Source organism: Callorhinus ursinus, unplaced genomic scaffold (genome assembly GCF_003265705.2).
Source record: "Callorhinus ursinus isolate GAN/ISIS: 27379988/994484 unplaced genomic scaffold, GSC_fseal_2.0 scaffold33, whole genome shotgun sequence".
Taxonomy (NCBI): domain Eukaryota; kingdom Metazoa; phylum Chordata; class Mammalia; order Carnivora; family Otariidae; genus Callorhinus; species Callorhinus ursinus.
The window spans coordinates 3461000-3482365 of NW_027397095.1; the positions used below are offsets into that span (position 1 = coordinate 3461000).

At 46.5% G+C, this 21366-nt stretch overlaps 1 protein-coding gene across 1 annotated transcript; it reads left to right on the top strand.

Moving 5' to 3' along the window:
* The first annotated feature begins 4814 nt into the window (after positions 1–4814).
* IGSF1 (immunoglobulin superfamily member 1) lies at positions 4815–20913 on the top strand. Its single transcript, XM_025852573.2, has 20 exons — positions 4815–4924; positions 7206–7342; positions 7494–7520; positions 7931–8212; positions 8593–8880; positions 10761–11045; positions 11278–11571; positions 12002–12280; positions 12631–12751; positions 14648–14718; positions 14814–14846; positions 15229–15519; positions 15819–16097; positions 16712–16999; positions 17894–18181; positions 18672–18959; positions 19155–19442; positions 19556–19834; positions 20221–20344; positions 20501–20913. The coding sequence occupies exons 2-20, from the start codon at positions 7273–7275 to the stop codon at positions 20634–20636; spliced, it is 4011 nt and encodes a 1336-aa protein (XP_025708358.1). The 5' UTR covers positions 4815–4924; positions 7206–7272; the 3' UTR covers positions 20637–20913.
* Positions 20914–21366: the final 453 nt, after the last annotated feature.

Sequence of the window (21366 nt, forward strand, 5' to 3'; positions counted from 1 at the left end):
TACCTTTTTGGTGAATGTTACATGGGCCAAACAGAACCTTGTGGCCCTGCTAGATCGGAACACAACAAAACCTCATTTTCTCTGTCCACCCGTTAACCTTAAGTTAAATTCAATTGGGTAATCACACTGTTGGTTTGCTTTGTGACAGGTACCCGGAGCCTGATAGTACTGGCCTCTCTGCCTTACAGCTTACGATGCCTCCTGGCTCACAATGTGTGTTCTGATTAAATGTTTCAGTTCTGGTTCATCACTTATATTTGATTTATTCTAGGAATCTTCCTTCAAGGTCCTGAAAATACCCTCAGTTATAGCTTCTGCAAGTGACTTAGTGTCCGAAACCATGCCCTTAGTAATTGAAATGCTTGACAAAGGATCAGTTGAAACCCAAGTTGCATGGGCAGTCTCCAGCTTCTGTTTCTATGTCCAAAAGGAGGTGCTTCCCACCTCCAGAGCTCAAACCCCAACCAGGTCTTGCTATTGGAACCTAACCTGTCTGCTTGGGTCTCCCTACTGTCCCAGACCACCTCTTGTCTAGTTTCCCCCTTAATTCCTTATTTACTCCACATACCCTCTCCCTTGCCAAAGAGGTTGATGGCTGAGGGTTACCAGGGAGTGGGAAGGAGTGCTAAAATATTAGCGACCTTCCAAATGTACCAAAAACTCTAGAGATCTGACACAGTCCTTAGGTGGTTTGCCACAGTAGTGAAGTGGGGGGGTGGGAGGAGGGGGCCACAACGCTCATTGCTCTCTTGAGGGTGTGAGAAAATTGTCAGGATTCTTGGTAGTTCCTGTTTGCCAGTGAGAATCACTGTCCTAAAACATAAAACTGAAAGAAAATGGTTTGCTAGTAAATGTTTAACAAAGAGCTCTCTGGAGGAAAAAAAACTGATTTGTAGCATTTTCTTATTCAGTGATATAAATTCTCTGGCCATGGCCAATTTTAAGCTGCCAATATGATATTACTGAATGCTGGGCTGGGATAAGGTGCACACATTCAGCTCTCCTGAGCCAAGGCTAGCCAGCTCCAGGACCTCACTGGGAAGAGGTCAGCTTTGCCCTGTGCTTCTCCTGCCTGGACTACTATAAGTCAGATTTAGCTTTAAAAAGATTTCCTCATCCTACACTGGACTCAGTTATGGAGAAAGACTCCCCAGACCACCCTGTGCACAGTACCTGGCCCTTAATGCCTCTCCTCCTTCAAGCTCCACCTTCTTGAAGCTTTTCTAGCACTCCTCTGGTTCCCACTACAGCTTTTATACGAGAGTTGCTCTTTTCTTCTAAGCTGAGAGTTTTTGGAGCTTAGAAAACTCTTTCTTACAAATCACATTAGTCCTGCCTCTACACTCAGCCACACAACTTACTTCAATGTATATAGTATGTACTCAATAAAACATTGTGTAAAACAGTTGTCTCATAATCCATAGAGGTGATTCTGAAGTTTTGGCATGAGAAACCCTATTCCAGACCCCATGTTCAAGATGGGAAAGTAAGAAGGGGTATGGCTCAGGAACATTTTCTGGTATCACACCCGCCCCAGGACGGTGAGGCTGGGAGATCCCATACAAGCCCTCTCCTGTCCATTCGGCCAGTTTAAGGGGATGGAGATTCAGAGGGACCCTGACCATTAGGAATGAGACTGATCATTCCTAAAACATTCCCTGAACGGGGAGAATTGTTTAGTACCAGCCGACTCTAATCAACCAGGACAGAATCCCAGATTTCTTGGTGTGTGTGTGTGTATGTGTGTGTGTGTGAAAGATTCAGAGTCACAGAAGCACAGGCCCAGTGGATTCTTGATGGGGGAAGGTCAGCAGAGCCAAAGTCAAGAACTCCATCCTAGCTAAGTCTTAACCCTAGACTCTCTTGGCCCCTATCACCAGCTTTATAATATTGGGCCACTCAAGTTTTCTCTACAAAGGTTGTCCAGAGACTCTCTCTCTTTCTGCAGGCAGGCTGCAAGATTCAAGACCCACAGAGGGAGCCTAGAGATGAAGCTTCTTCTATCTCAATTGCCAGCTGTAGTTTGAATCAGTTCACTTCTATGAAACCTGAAGAATAAGTCCCTTCAGTATTTCACAGTGTCCTGGAGCAAAAGGTAAGAGTGAATCGTGTTCTTACCTACAGAGTCCAAGGACCTTTTGCAGGCTTCCAGAGACAATTTTAGTGGGGAATCTGGGCTCTAGATTCAGGTTGCTGGTCCAAAGCACAAGCTTCAGCCCAAGGACTTGCAGAGAGCAGGGGGACACTATCGTTGCCCTTTTTCCACATTATTAACAGTGCTTTTCTATTTTACTAAGTAAAATCTGGTTTTTAAATTTTTTAATTAATTACTTATTTTTAGTTTTATCATTCCAAGCATCCAATGTAGAGGTAGCCTAGGGTGATTAAGAACATGGGATTGCAGGGCTCCTGGGTGGCTCATTCAGTTGAGGGTCCTGGAATGGAGCATTATCTTCTGTTGGGCTCCCTTCTCCCTGCTCAGTGGGGAATCTGCTTCTCCCTCTCCCTCATGCCCTCCCCCCCAGCTCGTGCTCTCTCTCTCAAATAAATAAATAGATAAATTTTTTTTAAAAAGAACATGGGATTGCAGTTCACAAATATATACAAACATTGAATCATTATGTTGTACCCCTGAAACTAATATAATGTTGTATGTCAATTATACTTCATTAAAAAGAAAGAATGAAAGAGCTAAGAGGTTCAGTTACTTTGCATAAAAAGTCTTAGAAATCCTTTCTATATAAAACCCATTTATAGATATGTTAAAACCAAGACAAATAAAAAGAACATGGGACTGTAAATACAGACTGGCTGGATGTGAATCCTAGCTCTGTCACTTGCTGGCTGTGTTGGCCTTGGGCAATTTGTTCAATTGGCTCTGTGTTTCAGTTTCTCCATCTGTAAAATGGGGCTGATAATGATAGCTATCCCATAGTGTTGTTATGGGGAGAAGATGAGTCAAGATTTATAAAGTATTTAGTGCCTGGTACTATCATAGTGATTTCTATACACATGTTTTGGAAACTGGCACGGGTATTTCCATCTTGACAGTAACTATCACTACCGTGTTCCAAACAATCATCATGTTGAGCCAATTTTACCTTTCAGATGTTTCGGGAACTTTTACTCTCCCCTCCTTCACTGGCTCCACTGCCCTAGTTTAGGCACACAGTCACAGCAAACTGCTTGCAGCCCTCCAGGTCTCGCTGCTCTTTCCTATTGCAATACTCTGACTCTCATGGCACCCCTTCCTCCAGCTATCTCTTTCGTGTTTTCCATCACTGTTTATCCTTAGACTACAAACTCCTTAATAGCAGAAACTAAAGAATAATAACAAGAAATCAAAGAGCAGAAACTGCCATTCTTTCTAAATCATCAGCATGTATGACAACGCCTGGCACAAAGAAAATACTCAACAAACATTCATGGAAATTAATGGAGGCTTGCTGTGGCCCAGGCACTCTGGAGTAGTTTACAGGGAGATTGTTATTCAATCTGACCCAAAACTCTGTATGATAGTAAGTACAATTATTATCCTCATTTTACAAATAAAAAACTGAGTCTTGGAAAGTTTAAATAACCTGCCCTCCCCAAAAGCCCCATATATCTGTATTCATATGGCTATGCTATTCCTTGGGGGATAATCTGCAGTTTATAATGGTGCGTAAGAACAAAGGATGCCAGGAAGCCACAATTTATATCACCTGATGCACAAAGAGATGATACTCACTTTGCCTGTTAAAAAGAGCCGTTGTTTTATTTTTATGTGGTTTGCTCTTAAATTGCAGTATTTTTTTAGATAATTTGTAATCTTTTATGATTAATATGGCTCTTTTTTACAACCATCAATTGATCTGCCAGTTTATTGGATGCTGCATTTTAATCCCATCATACGACATATGTCAGGAGCTTTGGTTAGTATCTTATCCATATATTTCTCACTTCAAAAAGTCTTTCGTGATCAACTACATTTGTGGAAGGTTGTCTACATCGTTGAAAGCATGTTCTTCTAGGGCATCTGGGGAACGCTTTACAGATTAATAACAGTAGTGGCGGCAGCAGCTCCCATTTATTGAGCACCTACCAGGTACCAGGCATACTGTGCTAGAAGTTTGACTTGCATGATTCCAACAAAGCCCCGTGCAACCTCTTCTGCTGTTGTCTTTTACAGATGGGGAAACTGGGACTCAGACAGTTTAACTCACTTCAGGTCACTCGGCTATTGAATAGTGGAACCTGGACTGACAACCAGATTGGTATGTCCCTAAAGCCTGGGCTTTTATCCCAAGCTGGACTCTGGAGGCTGTCCAAGTCACTTAACCCTCTCTGGGATTCAGTTTCCTCATCTGTAAAACTGAGGGAAGTAAAACATCTTGTAGGGTTGCTAGGAGGATTAGAACTAATAGCTGCCCAGGGCCCAGAGGCATTTAAACCATGATGGCGATGTTTATGCATAAGTGGGGCATTAAATGGGCAGAGGAAGATCTGAGATCCCTTTAAAGGCATTAGGGAGCTGGAGAGGAAGGATCTACAGCTTTGGCAGTCTGAAGAGCTGGCCCTCTCCCCTCCAGGATACAATGACCCAATGAAACTCAGAGCGACAGGAGAGGGGGCAGGGGCCTGAATTTGGCTCCAGCAACCTCTGCAGGGAGTCGGGAGAGGCGGGGAACTGGGAGGGGCGTAGAAATCCCGGTCGTCAGAGGACTGCAGGTGTCAGGCCGAGTTGGTGTAGGTGGGCTCCCAGAGCCTGGGGGAGGGAGGGGAGGAGGTTGGAGCGGACCGGCAAGCAGGCGGGGGAGAGAGGGAGGCGGGGCGCGGAGCCCGAGAGGCTGTCCTTAGACAGCTCTTCTCATGCCCGGCAGTTTGCTGCATCTGGAGGAGCTCACTGGAGAATCTCCAACAGCGGAGCGGGCCTTCAACTACCGTAAGTACCTGCAAATGAGCGCATAGCCCAGTGGCTGAAGATTAATACCGGCCAACAGATCCTAAACAAAACCCCGAAATAGTCTCCCTGCTGTAACTAATTGCCGCAAATCAAACTGCTCCCCAGTCTATCCCTCCCTTTCTCCGTCCCTCCACGGATCCCAGCATTGCCTCGCTGAGAATCTCTGGGCACTGTAAATATCTTCCCTTTTCCTTCTCAGTCTTCCCTCCAAACCCTCAGCGAAGCATGTACCCGCCACCCTGCCGAGCCCAACCTCTTTGATTCCTGGAGCCCTCAAAGCTATGCAGGGGGCGAGCCATTAGACATTTTGGGTATGTCACCCTCAAAAGCACTGCGGCGCTGCCTAAGGGTGGGGATAGTGCTTGGGTTGGAGTAGAAGGGGAGGGTAAAAGGACTAGACTGTGGAAGTTGGGGGTGGGGGTGGGGGTGTGAAAGGCCAAAAATGGGCGTGGCCAATTAACCTGAATCTTGCGGCTTTTTCCCACATTCCCTGGGCATAAGATTCATCTTTTGGGCTGGATGTAAATGGTACAATTTCCTTAGTGATTGAGGAGGGGTTAGCCATGCTGAGAAGCCCCCCTTCCCTCATTTCACTCAAGTCCCCAGGAGGCAAAACCCTGGTTTAGGGGTCTAAGTGGCAAGCCTGGAATCTCAGCTGGCATTTCTGGGCAGAGTACCAGGTTGAACCTTTCCCTTGGCAGTAGAACCTGGCTTCCCCAATAAATCCTGGCCCAAAGCCTTGGGGGAACCAAGCAACAGGGTGGCACTCAAGCCTGGGCCTGGGCTTGGCCCTGAGAGGAGTGGGGGATAAGGGGCTGTGGGAGCTGAGATGAAAAAGCATCTTTAGGGTCCTACACCAGGTTAATACCCCCTTGGGGAAGAAGAAAAATAGCCATCTTGTAATGAAATGTTTACCATGTGTCCTGTACAGATATTATTTCTGATCCAACACAACATCAATGCTAGATAGGTATTACTCCCCAACTTTACAGATAAGAAAAGTTCAGAGAGGGTAATTTGAGCATCCTTCAGTGCAAAGTGAGAAATGCAAAAGGAAACTGTCTCCTTGAATCTCTGATGGTCCACCCGTTCCCCACAGCCCAGATGTTTGAAAATGAATCTTGCTTTCCTGCTCCGCCATCCCACCCAGTGTTAGCATTGGAGCAAATTCGAGGCTGCAGTGTTGAGATCCCTTCTGGGAAATGAAATCAGCCCCTTTTTGTTCTGGGAGCTGCATTTACCCCCACTCTACTGAGATAGGATGAAACAGCCAGGACCTCAGACTCTAAATAGAGAGTTGGCGGAGGAGAGTTAGCTTGAGTTTGTGTGGTGGGGATACACCTTCCCTTGGCAAAAGGATACTTTGGGTGTGGTGGTGGAGAAGAGGCAGGAAAGCAGAAAGGGTCTATCTTGTATACATGTGGTCAATAGTGATTTTTTGGAAAATGAAAAGGCCTCCCTGAATTCAAATATCTTTACCATATTTCCTTAGGAGCAATGAGAAAAAATGCTTATAAATTACGGGCAGCCAATACATCATTTACACCTTATATTAATTAGCTCAAGTAGCTTGATTCTCCAACACCTACTTGAGATAGGGTTTTGAGCTTTGGGGGGTAAGAGATAAGAATGAGAGTAATATTGCATCTGAGGCAATCTATAGAAGGGGAAGGAGGTGTGAGGAAAGGTAAGAAAGGGGGAGTTTAAAACTGGTTTTAAAGAATAAGCATTGGAGTTATTATATAAATATCTGATATTTAATCTTTTGACTTTGGGCAAATTAAATATATCCCCACTAAGCCTCAGTTTCCTTGTTAGCAAAATGGGGATGGCAGGAAAGCCTCCTTTGCTGGGTTGTTGGAGGACTCAGACTATATATATATATATATATATATATATATATATATATAGAGAGAGAGAGAGAGAGAGAGAGAGAGAGAGAGAGAGATCTAAAAAGATGACTCTCTACACCTCCCATCTCTCTCCTCCCAAGAGCTCCCCTCTGGCCTGGATTAGGTTGCCCTCTAAGCCTCTGAGATTCCAGGGATGTACAGACATTTCAACAAATCTGACATCTCAGATGCCAGCAAAGACCTTGGGTGCAAGGAGAAGTGGGTGGAGAAAGGGGGCAGGTGACCTTGTAGTACCTTTCATGCCTCTGAAGGAGTGAAAGGTAGGGTTGTCAGGTGCAGTTTAGTGATCCAAACTAAACTTTGAGGAGCAGGCCAAGTCCCCTGAGTAAAAACACCTCTACTTTTAGATCTCACCACCTGCTGAGGGGCAAAGCCCTTCCAGACTTGAAGCACACATTGAACACCAGAGGACCCATGACCCTGGACAGGCCAGGGGAGCGGGCCACCATGCTGTGGACATTCACTGTCTTGCTCTTTTGCCTTCGTGAGTACAAGGAAGGGGTGAGGGGCAGGTGACCCTGTCACAAGTACTCCTATGGTTGGGCACCTTGGGGAGGGAGAAAGAAGAGAGTTGAGGATTGAGGGTTGGTAGGGTCAATGTGAGAGCCCTTCTTTACCATTATCTCTCTTTTCAGGGCTGAGTCTGGGTATGACATCAATGGGTAAGTGAGTCCTGACACCTCAGGTACCTTCCTTCCTGGAGGTTCCAAGACATAAGCTGCCTCCATGGCACTGGATATAACTACCTTGAGACCACAAAGGTTCCCAGATTGAGCTGGTTGGGGACCAGAACACCTCACTTCATGACTTGGTTTCCCACAGAATAATAAAAAGCTTTACTTCAGGTGGAATGGAAGCCAGACTTGCACTGTATTCCCCAACTCACTTGAATCCCTCGAACAAATATCCTAGGGGCCCTATCCCATCCCCCACATGAGCAGACACTCTTGTCCCCAAGGGAAGACAAAAAGAAGAATTTGGGTCAGGGCTAATTTTAAGGGACATTGTGGGGCACGTTATGGGAGGGAGAGGGTTGAACTGCTCATATCTTTGTGATCTTTGGGAATAACAGTGGTGCAATCTCAACCGGAGCTGTGGATAGAGACCAACTACCCCCAGACCCCTTGGGAGAACATCACACTTTGGTGCAAAAGCCCCTCTCGGATTTCAAGCAAGTTTCTGCTGCTGAAGGATAAGACACAGATGACTTGGATCCGCCCTTCCTCCAAGACCTTCCAAGTTTCATTCCCTATAGGTGCCCTTACTAAGTCCAGTGCAGGTCTTTACAGGTGCTGCTACTGGAAGGAGACAGGCTGGTCAGAGCCTAGTAAAGTTTTAGAGTTGGAGGCACCAGGTAAGAAGACAGCAATAGATAATCAAGAATAAACTCCAGCTCCTGGAATTCAAACTTGCCTTCCCAGAGCAAGATTTGTTTTGTTTTGTTTTTTTAATTAGTTAATTCATTTACCTCAAATGCATGAATGCATACATGCAGGCATTCCACAGTTAGTAAGTGCTTACTCTCTATAGGCAATGCAGATGAGGATGCAGTCTCTGGAACAGATCTAGAGAGCAAGCTCTCAACATAGGGGAGACCCCAGATAGGGGGAAGGAAGGGTGGTAAATAAGGATCATGAATGAGGGAAGGCTCATTTAAGTAGCGCTCTCCTCTCCTGCTCACTGAGCAGCACTATCCTTGCTCTACCTGAATTCCAGCTCATTCTCTCCTTCCAGGCCAGCTGCCCAAGCCCATCTTCTGGATCCAGACTGAGACCTCCCTTCTTCCTGGATGTAATGTTAACATTCTCTGCCATGGCTGGCTGCAGGATTTGGTATTCATGCTGTTCAAAGAGGGATATGCAGAGCCCGTGGATTACCAAATCCCAACTGGGACAGTGGCCATATTCTCCATTGCCAACATGACACCTGAGAGCGAAGGGGTTTACATCTGCCGCACTCATATCCAGATGCTCCCCACTCTGTGGTCAGAGCCCAGCAACCCCCTGAAGCTGATTGTGGCAGGTGGGTGTGGCTATGGCTGCTGGGGTCTGATGATCGTTGTCCCTGGGATCATGGCTGGATGAACCAGGGTTTCTGATTTTCCTTTCCTTAGCCAGGTCCTAGGTCCTGCAAGGCCTATGAGCTAGTGTCATTTGACATTTTCCTGAGATGCAAATTAGAATCACATATGCTACCAGGAAGATATGTGGGAGCCAATCACTTGGCTAATGAGTGAGCCCAACCAAATGTCTGGCAGCTTCAGCTCGTCAGTTTTGTTGTTCTCTACTTGTTGAATATCATGCTTTCATTCATTCATTTGACTAATATTTATTGAGCACTTACTATGTGCCAGGCACTGCCACTGCAGTCTTATAAACTGGTTTTTACATTTTAAATGCATTTTATTGTATTTGTGATGATTATTTTTACGCGCAAGAAATAGAATTGTGCTAGCATCGATAAAAATAAACAAAAATTACAAAAAGTGATAGCTCGTATTTTAGAAATGGCTTCGTATAAATTACTTTAGTCCTATATATATAGATCTAGTAAGGCAGTATCAAGATCTAGACACAACAGAAGTCTCCCCAAAATGTTCAAATGCCAGACACACACCCCAGCCCCAGTTCACCCACCCCATGGCCTGGATGATTTTACACAGAATTGGCCACATTTGCTTTAGTTCCTCCATCAGTCTAAATAGGTGCCACAGAAGGTACCCTGGACTTAGAAGCAGTAATCTTGGTTTCTAATTCCACCTCTGACACTGCCTCCCTGTGTGATCTTAAGCAAGTCACTTCACCTCTCTGTGCTTCTGTTTCCCCCACTCTAAAATGGGATAACAGTATCTATACAACGTACTGTATGATGCCTCTCTGTGCCTCAGTTTCCTGATTTGCAAAATTGGTATAATAATAATGCCTACCTCACAGGGTTGTTGTGAGGATTTGCCTAAATATAATATATGTACAGTGCCTGGCATATACGTTCTCAATAAATGGTAGATATTAATTTTATTAGTATAGCTTTTTATTGAGGATTGAATAACAAAAACTGTTTGTTTGAACTGTGTGTATGGATGTTTGTTGTATGAATGTCCTTCCAGAGTAGATTCCACTAACGTACACTTTCAGAGTTACCTATTCACTGGTATCTCTCACTAGACCATGAACTTTTTGCTGACAGGTACTGTATCTTCTTTACTTGTACATCCTTAGACCTACATGATGCCTGACACATCCTAAATGCTCAATGAGCATATGACAGAGCTTATCTTTCCAGTAACAGATGGGTGGGTTTACCTGGGATTGCAGTGGGTAAGAAGGAATGGTATCGGAGTAAGTTTTGCCCTCTATTTTGTAGTATGATCCCCTTGGGGGAACAATACATGGAAAAGAAGGTGTGGCCCCATTAACAGAGATTTCTTTGGGTCAAAGACTTATTGGCCAATCCCTCCTTGTCTTCTTCCTATCTCATGTTGGAAGTAGGGTCTTATGTGGGCTTAATGTGTTCAAAGGGCATTTTTATTTCTGCAGTAGTATTCATGCTCTACAAAGATGAAATCAAAGTCATTTTCAGAAGCTTGGTTTCTTGGGCGGTTGGAAGAAGTACATTTGGCATTTCAGGAACCTAAAGATACAGACAATTACAGATGTGGATATTCCACTGAGACACAGCCCTATACATAGTTAGAGCTCAGTGGAGCTGATAAAGTCTGGTGAGAGGGGAGGACATGGCCTTGATTATCTCCTAGAAGAGGCCAAGATTCAAGGAAGGGAGAGGGAGTAAAGGCTAAACTTCAGCTACCACTCCCTGTCTTTAGAAAAAACTAGAAAAATAAAACTAAAAGATAATAGGGAAGAATCATCCTATCTCTAATTCAGGGTCTCTTCCCTTTCTAGGACTCTATCCCAAACCAACTCTGACAGCGTATCCTGGGCCCATTATGGCACCCGGGGAAAGCATGAACCTCAGGTGTCAGGGGCCAATCTATGGAATGACCTTTGCTCTAATAAGGCTTGAAGACTTGGAGAAATCCTTTTACCGCAAGAGGCCAATAAAAAATGAGGCATATTTCTTCTTCCGGGCTTTGAAAATCCAGGATGCTGGACATTACCTCTGTTTTTACTATGATGGGTCATACAGGGGTTCACTCCTTAGTGATATCCTGAAAATCTGGGTGACTGGTAAGAGAGGGGAATGCCAGGGGACCTATGTTAGGGGCTCAGGATATACAACTCCCTCTGGGCTGCCTGGAGAGCCTGATCATGCAGCCAGGGCTAACACTGGGGAAGGGAGCAGAATTTGTACAACTGGGCTTAGGATGGGATTTTCCAAGGGTGGACTGAAGGAAGAGAACCCTTAGTGGTGAGAGGGGAGTCAGACCACTAGCCCTTTATATTTTGGGTCTCATCCTAGACACTTTTCCCAAGACCTGGCTACTTGCTCAGCCCAGTCCTGTGGTCCAGATGGGTCAGAACGTGAGCCTGTGGTGTCGAGGGCCAGTGAATGGAGTGGGGCTTGCACTCTATAAGAAAGGAGAAGACAGACTGCTTCAGCTCTTAGATACCACCAGCACTGATGACAATGAGTCATTCTTCCTCAACAATGTGACCTATAGTGATGCTGGCATCTATAGCTGTCACTATCTCCTCTCCTGGAAGACTTCCATCAGGATGACATCACACAACACCGTGGAGCTTGTGGTTGTAGGCAAGTGCTAACAAATGTCGTTTGTTTTTATCATCATTACAGTATTCTAAGAAGGAGCTAGCAGTCCTGTACCCTCTTGGAGTTATTTTCTCCAAAATCTTTACATACTTTTTCTCCCAAGATTGTTACATAAGCCCTGTCTCTTGGCATGGCCTAGCCCCATTGTGACCCCGGGAAATGTTATTTTCCTTCTGGCCAGGGGAAACTTACAGGTATGAGGTCTTTGTGATATAAGGTAGAAACACAAGAATCTTTAGAGTACTGAGGAGTGGACCAAGAGGTTCTAAAGAACAGTCAAATTTTGAGACCACTGATCTAGTGGAAGTGGAAAGACAGGAAAGATCACATAAGAAGCCGAGAAACTTGTTGGGGGAAGGGGTACTGAGTTCAAGGTCACTTATTCTAACTCTGGTTTCTGGATTGGTTGCAGATAAGCCCCCCAAACCCTCCCTGTCGGCCTGGCCCAGCAACATGTTCAAGCTAGGAAAGGCCATTACCCTTCAGTGCCGAGTACCTCATCCAGTACTTGAATTTTCTCTGGAATGGGAAGAAAGAGCAACATTCCAAAAATTCTCAGTGGATGGAGACTTCATCATCAGTAATGCTGAAGGAAAAGGCACAGGGACCTACAGTTGCAGCTATCGCATAGAGGCACACCCCAACATCTGGTCAGATCGCAGTGAGCCTCTGAAGCTGATGGGGCCAGCAGGTGAGAGGACAACTTTTCCTAGGGTTGCCCCTCCATGGCTTTGGTTATGATACCTGTGTGATCCCGAAGCAGTGCCCAGAAAGCAATGGAAAGGGGAGTCAAGGGCATGTAAATCAAGGCCCTTGGGTTTAGGCATACTTCCCCTGGGGTGGTCTTAGAATCACTCAAAGGCAATGAGCAGGATACTTTCAAAGTTCCCATTCTTCATGAAAAATAAGGTCACTTCTGTCTCATCTTCCCTTCACCTTCAGTAACTAACTCCTCCTCCCTCCTCCCCACCCCAATCCCAAATGTGTTCACCTCCCCCTTTCCCTGTCAAGGCTCCTGCTTCTGGTCTTCTCTGGCCACAGGCTTTCTCACCTGGAATTACATTCTGAATGAAGCTATCAGGTTGTCCCTAATCATGCAGCTTGTTGCCTTGCTGTTGGTAGTGCTGTGGATAAGGTGGAAGTGTCGGAGGCTCAGAATCAGGTAACTGTCTTGTTCTAGCCCCCTGTCCTTCAGTCTAGCTGAGTCCAGGCTCCCCAGAGACTCAGAAATGGGTCATACCCCAGTTGAGATAAGCCACAGGGTCACACCCTTTGTATCCCCCACCTTCTGGGTTTAAGAAACAAGACTTTCTCATCCCAGCCGTTTCTCTTTCACCTCACAGAGAAGTCAGGACCCAAGCCAGAGGGTAGAGAAACATTCTCAGAGGGAGAAGCAATCAGAACCTCATTCACTGATTCCCTGTCTCCCCGCCCCTACCCAGGAGAATGCCCAAATCTCCCTCCCAAACCACTCGGCCACTCAGAGATGACTGATGTCTCCCAAATGAACTTAGTCTGAACTTTTTCTCTTGTAAGAAGCCAAGCTGTCCTATCTCCCTGGGTGTAATCCAACTCCCATCCCAACTTTTCACCCTAACCCCTAGCTTTCAAGGGCTAGAGAGCCTCATGGTCCATCCTAGTATTCATAGAAACCAGTCTCTCTGCCGCTCTGGCCTCCAACCATCTGTGCAGAGCATCCTGAGAATATAATCTTAACCTGGATGGGCATCTGATGAGGCAGTGGATTGGGCCAGGGAATCAAACTGCTTCCTCTGAACCACAAAATGGCAAACCAAACTTGCCATTTCCTTTGATCCTTTGGTGTCCCCTGGGCCATCCTCCTTTTTCCCTGATCCCCATGGCCTGTGCTCAGGCGATTCTGCCTGACAACAGGAAGGGTAATGACAGCTACTATGTTGGTGGGGGCCTCAGCCCCTGAAGGCCTTACCTACTATCCCCAAACTTCTGCTCTTGGCTGTAGACCCTCACCATGATCATGGGCCTTTGTGTGTCTGGGAGTATTCAATACATGATGGATGATGACTATGATTGTATATGTCTGTGTTTTCCACCAGGATCTGAGGGACAGAGTGCTTGGGTAATTAGAAGGGAGCACCATAAATCTGCAAAACTCACCACCCTTTGAGTTTTCAAAAAGTCTCAGTGGGGGGCCAGCCCTAGTTGTCCTCAGAATCGATCCTGAGTCCTGCACCTTGGGGTAACCTCCAAGCCAGGGGTTAGAAAAAAAATGTAGTTTCAAGTGCCCCACCTCAGCTCAGGACCATTGCATCAAAGAATGAGCTCAGGAAGCAGATTTCAGAGAAAGCAGCTTGAAAAGCATGTTTTCCTGACCAGGAAGGAGGGTCAGTGTTTTCTAAGTACAAATTGCCAAATGGATTATGGCTTAATATCATCTAATTCTACAAGACCCATACCCCAAAGCTGCTACACATTGCTAGTCATAATCTGGGTGGGGGTAGAGAGATCCCACTCTCTGACAAGCTTAGCTCAGCACTGACAATCTTTGGGTAATTCACTGTGGCTGCCTAGGCAACCCTTCCATAACAAAGGCAGGTGAGGCAGGTCGGTCTGAGGACCAATACTGCCATAATAAAAACTGCTTCCAAACTTAAACTTGATGAGGGAGAAACACCCAAGATTTTTCCCTCCACCCCCACACCCGCCACCCAGAGCTGCCGATCACTCTGAGCTCCAGAGGTTCTGAGAGCTGGAATTACAAAAGCATTTTCACATCTGACAACTCAATTCCAGCAACAGCCTAATCAGGGGCCATAGGGAGCTGACATCTGATACAGGCTGAGGAGGGGGGAAGGGGGCGGGGGGGGCACGTGGGTCATGAAAGAGCAAGGGGTTTGTAGGTGGTGAGGCCCTCAAAAAGAAAAGTCATCGATGTCAGAAAAGATTATATCCCATTATCCTGCCCAAATCCAATCCCTATTGGGTGGTGAGTAAGCCAATGACATAAATTGCCGCCCCCTTCTCTCCGCCCTCCCCCTAACCCCAGCAGCTCCTCTCATCTCTTTTCTGGTCTCACTAGAGAAGCCTGGTTGCTGGGAACAGCTCAAGGGGTCACCATGCTCTTCATAGTCACGGCCCTTCTCTGCTGTGGTGAGTACAAGGGGGTGGGGAAGGGGTCTGGGCAGAAGGCCGGGTGAAGTCCCGTGGAGGAGGCGGCAGAGCTCTGGCAGCAATTTCTTTTGCAGGACTGTGCAATGGGGTATTGACAGAAGAGACTGGTGAGTTTTTCCTGCTCCAGACTGGGACATTCCTTCCTGGAGATCCGAAATAACTACAGAGTGTCAGTGTCAGTGGCCAGGGAGTGACTGGTTGGGAGGGAAGGACAGCCAGGAAGGGGCACTTGCTAAAGCTGCTGGCAAAATTCAGCCTCCAACTCTGCTTTTCTGCCTGCAAAATTTCCCCCCAAGCTTCTGCACTTTTCTGAGGTTCAGCTGAGACATAATCTTCCCCTTTCCCCAGCACCTGCAGAAGGAAGGAAAGAGTTTGGGTTTGTGTTGAAAGGGGAGTTGGGCACTGTGATCTGGGGAGGGGGTTCAAGGGCAAAGAAAGGGGGAGGGGAGGGAGGAGGGAAGATGGCTTCATTAACTCTGCTGTTTCTAGAAATAATCATGCCAACCCCTAAGCCTGAGCTGTGGGCAGAGACCAACTTCCCTCTTGCCCCGTGGAAGAACTTAACCCTCTGGTGCAGAAGCCCTTCTGGCTCAACTAAGGAGTTTGTATTGCTGAAGGATGGGACCGGGTGGATTGCAACTCGCCCGGCCTCAGAGCAGGTCCGGGCTGCCTTCCCCCTTGGAGCCCTGACCCAGAGCCACACCGGGAGTTACCACTGCCATTCCTGGGAGGAGATGGCTGTGTCGGAGCCCAGTGAGGCACTTGAGCTGGTGGGGACAGGTAAGAAAAGGTAGAGGTTCTTCCTGGGGTGACCCTCAGTGCCCTGTGACTCCAACACTGTTCCTAAGGGTGGGGGGAATGCACAGCGACCTGAAGCCCAAGGGGCTTGTGCTGCAAGTAGGAGAGGAGGGGCCCTGAAATGGGGGAGGGGGGTGGGGAAGAGAGTGAAAGGAGACTGATAGGAAGAGCCAAAGGCCAGTCCAGGATGAATTTCTTTTTTGTTGACAGAGTGACTCCAAGTGTCCCATCTGGGTGCCTCCAAACTTCAGCCTCCTTTTCCACCCCATTTTGTTTTCCAGACATCCTCCCCAAACCTGTCATGTCTGCTTCCCCCCCAGTCCGGGGCCAGAAACTGCAAATCCGATGCAAAGGATGGCTGGCGGGCATGGAGTTTGTTCTGTATAAGGAGGGAGTGCAGGAACCTGTCCAGCAACTTGGTGCCGTTGGGAGAGAAGCTTTCTTTACAATCCAAAGAATGGAAGATAAAGACGAAGGCAATTATAGCTGCCGTACTCACACTGAAAAGCGCCCCTTCAAGTGGTCTGAGCCCAGTGAACCTCTAGAGCTTGTCATAAAAGGTAGAGCTGAAAAGGGTGTGTAAGGGAGGAGGGGGAGGCAGAGCTCTGGGTCAGACACTCCTCTCCCCACAGCAAACTTTGCTGCTGGTCCTGGGAGCCTGTGTCCAATCTTAGAGCCAGGCAGGCGTGGCGCTGGGAGTGCCAGGGCCTCTGGCTGCACGATATTAATAGCCATAATTGTTATTAATAGCTGGGGTTTGTGGAGGGTGATTTAATTTTTCTAATTATTTTCATATCAATTATCTCATTTAGATATAGGCCAAATATTCCAGGGAGGCGGAGGAGGTACCATTTCCCCTTCTTGCCCAAATGGGCAAACTGAGCCTCAGGGGACCAGCAGAGCCCTAATGACAGTTCACTCTTTTAGCTAGGCTCCATTGCCTACCCTGATGACAGGCAGGATTCAGCTGGAGGAGGTGGGGGGGGGGCGGACAGGAGTCCCTGGGAGAAGTCCATCTGCAAAGTGGATTTGCCTTGATTTTTAAATGCACCTACTTCTGAATGTAATGCTATAGAAAACAAAGCAGCTTCCAGAAACCAACATTTGCTATCTTAGCTATCTTTTTTTTTTCTTAATTCGGTTTTGTGTCATGTTTTTGTTTTCTGCCTTCTAGAAATGTACCCCAAGCCCTTCTTCAAGACATGGGCCAGCCCTGTGGTCACTCCTGGTGCCCGAGTGACTTTCAATTGCTCCACTCCCCAGCAGCACATGAGCTTTATTCTTTACAAAGATGGAAGTGAAATAGCATCCAGTGACAGGTCTTGGGCAAGTCCAGGGGCCAGTGCGGCTCACTTTCTGATCATTTCAGTGGGCACTGGTGACGGAGGGAATTACAGCTGCCGCTATTATGACTTTGCTATCTGGTCTGAGCCCAGCGACCCTGTGGAGCTCGTGGTGACAGGTCAGGAGTGGGGAAACACACATGGAGGCAGGATTGACCCTGGGACAATGGGTGGAAGGGCTGTCAGCGGGAGAGGAAAAGTGCTCCTTCTAAAAGTCACCAGGATAGAGCACAGGACTCTTGATCTCAGGGTCGTGAGTTCAAGCCCCACATTGGATGTGGAGCCTACTCAAATAAATAAATAAATAAATAAATAAATAAATAAATAAAATCATCAAGAAAATGCTTAGGAAAGTGCCTGGCACATGGTAAATAGTCCATGAAAGGCAGCAGATTCTATTATTACTAATACAGGGAGAAGAGACAAAGGAGAGGGGAGAGGTAAGTAATTCACTTCTAGGGGAAGAAATGAGGCAGATGGGGGTGTCCAATCCCCAATGCCAAGCTCACATGCCCTATTTCTAAAATCTTTTTGTGGCTTGGCCTTGAGCTTTAGGCTCAATGTTCACTTTTTCTTTAGCTGAGCTGTCAGAGATTGGTGGGCTGGATGGCCCTCAGAGAAAGGGCAAAGACCTTGAAATGACAATTGCATATTATGCAGCCATTACAAATGATAGTTTTCAAAGGCTGATTAACGTCATAGGAAAATGTTTACTACATAAAGTTAAGTGAAAAATATTAAACTGCACAGCTGTGCATATAGTAGGATCCCAATTATGCCAATAGTTACAGCTACAATGACATGGACACATAGAGAAAAAAATGAAAAGGAGATATAGAGACATGTATAAAGAGTGGTTATCTTTGAATGGTAGAATTGTATTTTCTTAGGTTTGTTCTGTATTTTCTAATTTGCTAAATAAACACATACTCTTTCTTACAATAATGCTAAAAAAGCAATCTGCAGAAAGTGGGGGGCAGGCTTCTCTCATGTTGTGGTCTCTTGAATTTCAGAATTCTACCCCAAACCCACTCTTCTGGCACAGCCGGGTCCTGTGGTGCTTCCTGGGAAGAATGTGACCCTGCGCTGCCAAGGGGCTTTCCAGGGCATGAGGTTTGCCCTCTTGCAGGAGGGAACCCAGGTTCCCTTACAGTTCCAGAGCACCTCCGGGAACTCAGCTGATTTCCATCTCCACACTGTTGGAGCAGAGGACTCTGGGAACTACAGTTGTGTCTACTATGAGACAGCCATGTCAAATAGGGGATCACATCTCAGCAAGTCCATTATGATTTGGGTGACTGGTAAGAACAGACAAGATATATTTAAGAAATAAAACAGATGAACATATGGGAAGGAAAAAAAAAAAAGAGAGGGAAGCAAACCATAAGAGATTCTTAAGGATAGAGAACAAACTGAGGGTTGATGGAGGGAGGTGGGTTGGGGATGGGCTAAATGGGTGATGGGAATTAAGGAGGGCACCTTTTGTAATGCGCACATATGTAAGTGATGAATCATAAATTCTACTCAAACCAATATTATACTATATGTTAACTAACTAGAATTTAAATAAAGATTTGAGAAAGAAAAAAATAAAGTAATTAATGATATGAAAAAAAAGAACAGACAAGATATGAAACTGGGACAGAGACAACTGGAGTAGGGGTTAGGGAGGGTAGAAGGCTAGGCCAGACCATGGAGAGGGGAGCTATTGTATCCAGAAGGAGAAAGATGAAGGGTTAATGCAGCAAGTGATAAGTATCTATACTCACTATATCTTTGATCTCTTTCTAGACACATTTCCCAAGCCATGGTTGTTTGCTGAGCCCAGTTCTGTGGTTCCTATGGGGCAGAATGTTACTCTCTGGTGCCAGGGGCCAGTCCATGGAGTAGGGTACATTCTACACAAAGAAAGAGAAGCCCCTTCAGTGCAGCTCTGGGGATCCACCAGTAATGACGGGGCATTCCCCATCACCAACATATCTGGTGCTAACATAGGGCGTTACAGCTGCTGCTACCACCCCGACTGGACCAGCCCTATCAAGATACAGCCTAGCAACACTTTGGAACTCATAGTCACAGGTAATGGGAAGGTGCTCTGGAGCAGGCATGGGAGCGTAGAGAGGAGAGAATGGACTGTGAGAGGGTTCATGGAAATAGTTTTCAAAGAGCTCAAGGAGAGGCAAGCAATAGTCTTTCCTCTTTATTGAACAGACTCTAGGGGTAGCACACTGGAAAGTGGCCTCCTCTCTCTGACCAGGAGTTAATTCCTTCTAGGTTTGCTCCCTAAACCCAGCCTCTTAGCCCAGCCTGGACCCATTGTGGCCCCTGGAGAAAATATGACTTTTCGATGCCAAGGGGAACTGCCAGACTCAACCTTTGTCCTGTTGAAGGAGGGCACTCAAGAGCCTTTGGAGCAACAGAGCCCAAGCGGGTACAGGGCTGACTTCTGGATGCCAGCTGTGAGAGGTGACGATTCTGGGGTCTATAGCTGTGTTTATTATTTGGACTCTGCTCCCTTTGCGGCTTCCAATCGCAGTGACTTCCTGGAGATCTGGGTGACTGGTAAGGTCCTGGAGACCTCAGTAATAGTCTATATTTTGTAGTTTTGAAGTAATTAGCCCTAAGGGGATTCAGGACTGCTTCTAACTCTGGTTGGTTGTCCTGGTTGGTTGCAGATAAGCCCCCTAAGCCCTCTCTGTCAGCCTGGCCCAGCACCGTGTTCAAGCTAGGGAAGGACATCACCCTTCAGTGCCGAGGACCCCTGCCAGGTGTTGAATTTGTCCTAGAACATGACGGAGAAGAAGCACCTCAGCAGTTCTCAGAGGACGGGGACTTCGTCATCAACAACATAGAAGGAAAAGGCATTGGCAACTACAGCTGCAGCTACCGCCTCCAGGCCTATCCTGACATCTGGTCAGAGCCTAGCAATGCCCTGGAGCTGGTGGGGGCGGCAGGTGAGAGGATAATCCCTCTATGGTTCTGAAATGACCCACCTGGGATCCCAGAGACAGTCTGGATGGAGACCACCAAAGATGGAGGTGGGAGGATTTGGAGTCAGAGACCTCAAGTGTGGTCATCTTTCTCCTAGGGATGGTGAGGAGGTGGACCTCAGATCCACCCACAGATATGAGCAGGCCTCTACTTTCAAGGCCTCTTCCACCCCCAAAAGGAGGGCAGCTTCTCCTCAGCATAAGCACTGGCTCTGACCAACCCCTCTGCATTCTCAACATGGCTCCCAAGTGAACCCTGAAGGAGGCCAGATGAGGGGACAACAAGAGATCTGGGGAACGTACATGTGCTAACTTCCATAGCCTTGGTGTCTACTCTTTTGTCATCACAGGGCCTGCCGCTCAGGAGTGCACTGTGGGGAACATTGTCCGAAGTAGTCTGATTGTGGTGGTAGTTGTAGCTTTGGGGGTGGTGCTAGCCATAGAATGGAAGAAGTGGCCTCGACTCCGAACCAGGTAAATGCCTCATGTCAGCCTCCTTCTATAAACTCAAGGCTGGTGGAAAAAAAAAATTGTATGAATGCTCCTCGAATATCTGAGCCCCATAACACAACCTGTTTTCAGATTGATAGTTTTGGATCCTCCCTTAGTCATGTCTTTTTCTCCACACAGGGACTCAGAGACAGATGGAAGAGACCAGACCGTAGCCCTTGAAGAGTGTAATCAAGAAGGAGAACCAGGCGCCAACACCAGCTCTCCCTCATCAGTCTCTCAGGGAACCTCAGTGGAACTGCCAGTCCCGATATAATAGTCTCCTCCTTTACAAGAGCTTTCCTCTCCTCTCTTTTATCCTCAGAGACCTGCAAATCCTATTGGTTATACTGGGAGTCAACCCCATCTACTGCTCCTTGGCCACTAATCATCTGAGCTGGGTTAAGGGGATTCTGGGAGTTGAGAGCTCTACCAGGGTGAGATGTTTCCTGAAGAGAGATTCCCCACCCCTGTAACTCCTCACTGTACTGATTTACTGGTGCATGAAATTCTGTTAAAAAATGTATTCTGAATAAAAAGAGTATTCACTATTTAACTGCAAAAACTATGGCAGTGGTTTTTCCATGGGTCTGTTGTCCACTTATAGCTTAGAAATTGTGTATTGGAGCTGACCTCTACAGCAGAATAAGAGAGTATGGGGCTGCTAGCACAAAGGAAAGAGCTTAAGGATGGGGTGGGGGAGGAGGGAAGGTTCCAAAAGACTACTTCCCAATTTGGTTTGAGACATGGTTCAGTGAGTAGAATGTCCTTTTGTCCTTCAGTCTCACTACTGAATGAATGGATGGGTGGATGGATGGATGGATGGCAGTGTTCCCTCCGAGTTCAGCACAAGGAGGGCAAACATTGAAAGTATATCATTGAACACTACACCAAAAACTAATGATGTATATATGTTGGCTAATTGAACTTAAATAAAATAAAGTAAATAAAATAAAACAAAGTATATCCCTTTCACCATGTTACTTCTAAGTCCATAGTATGTCTGC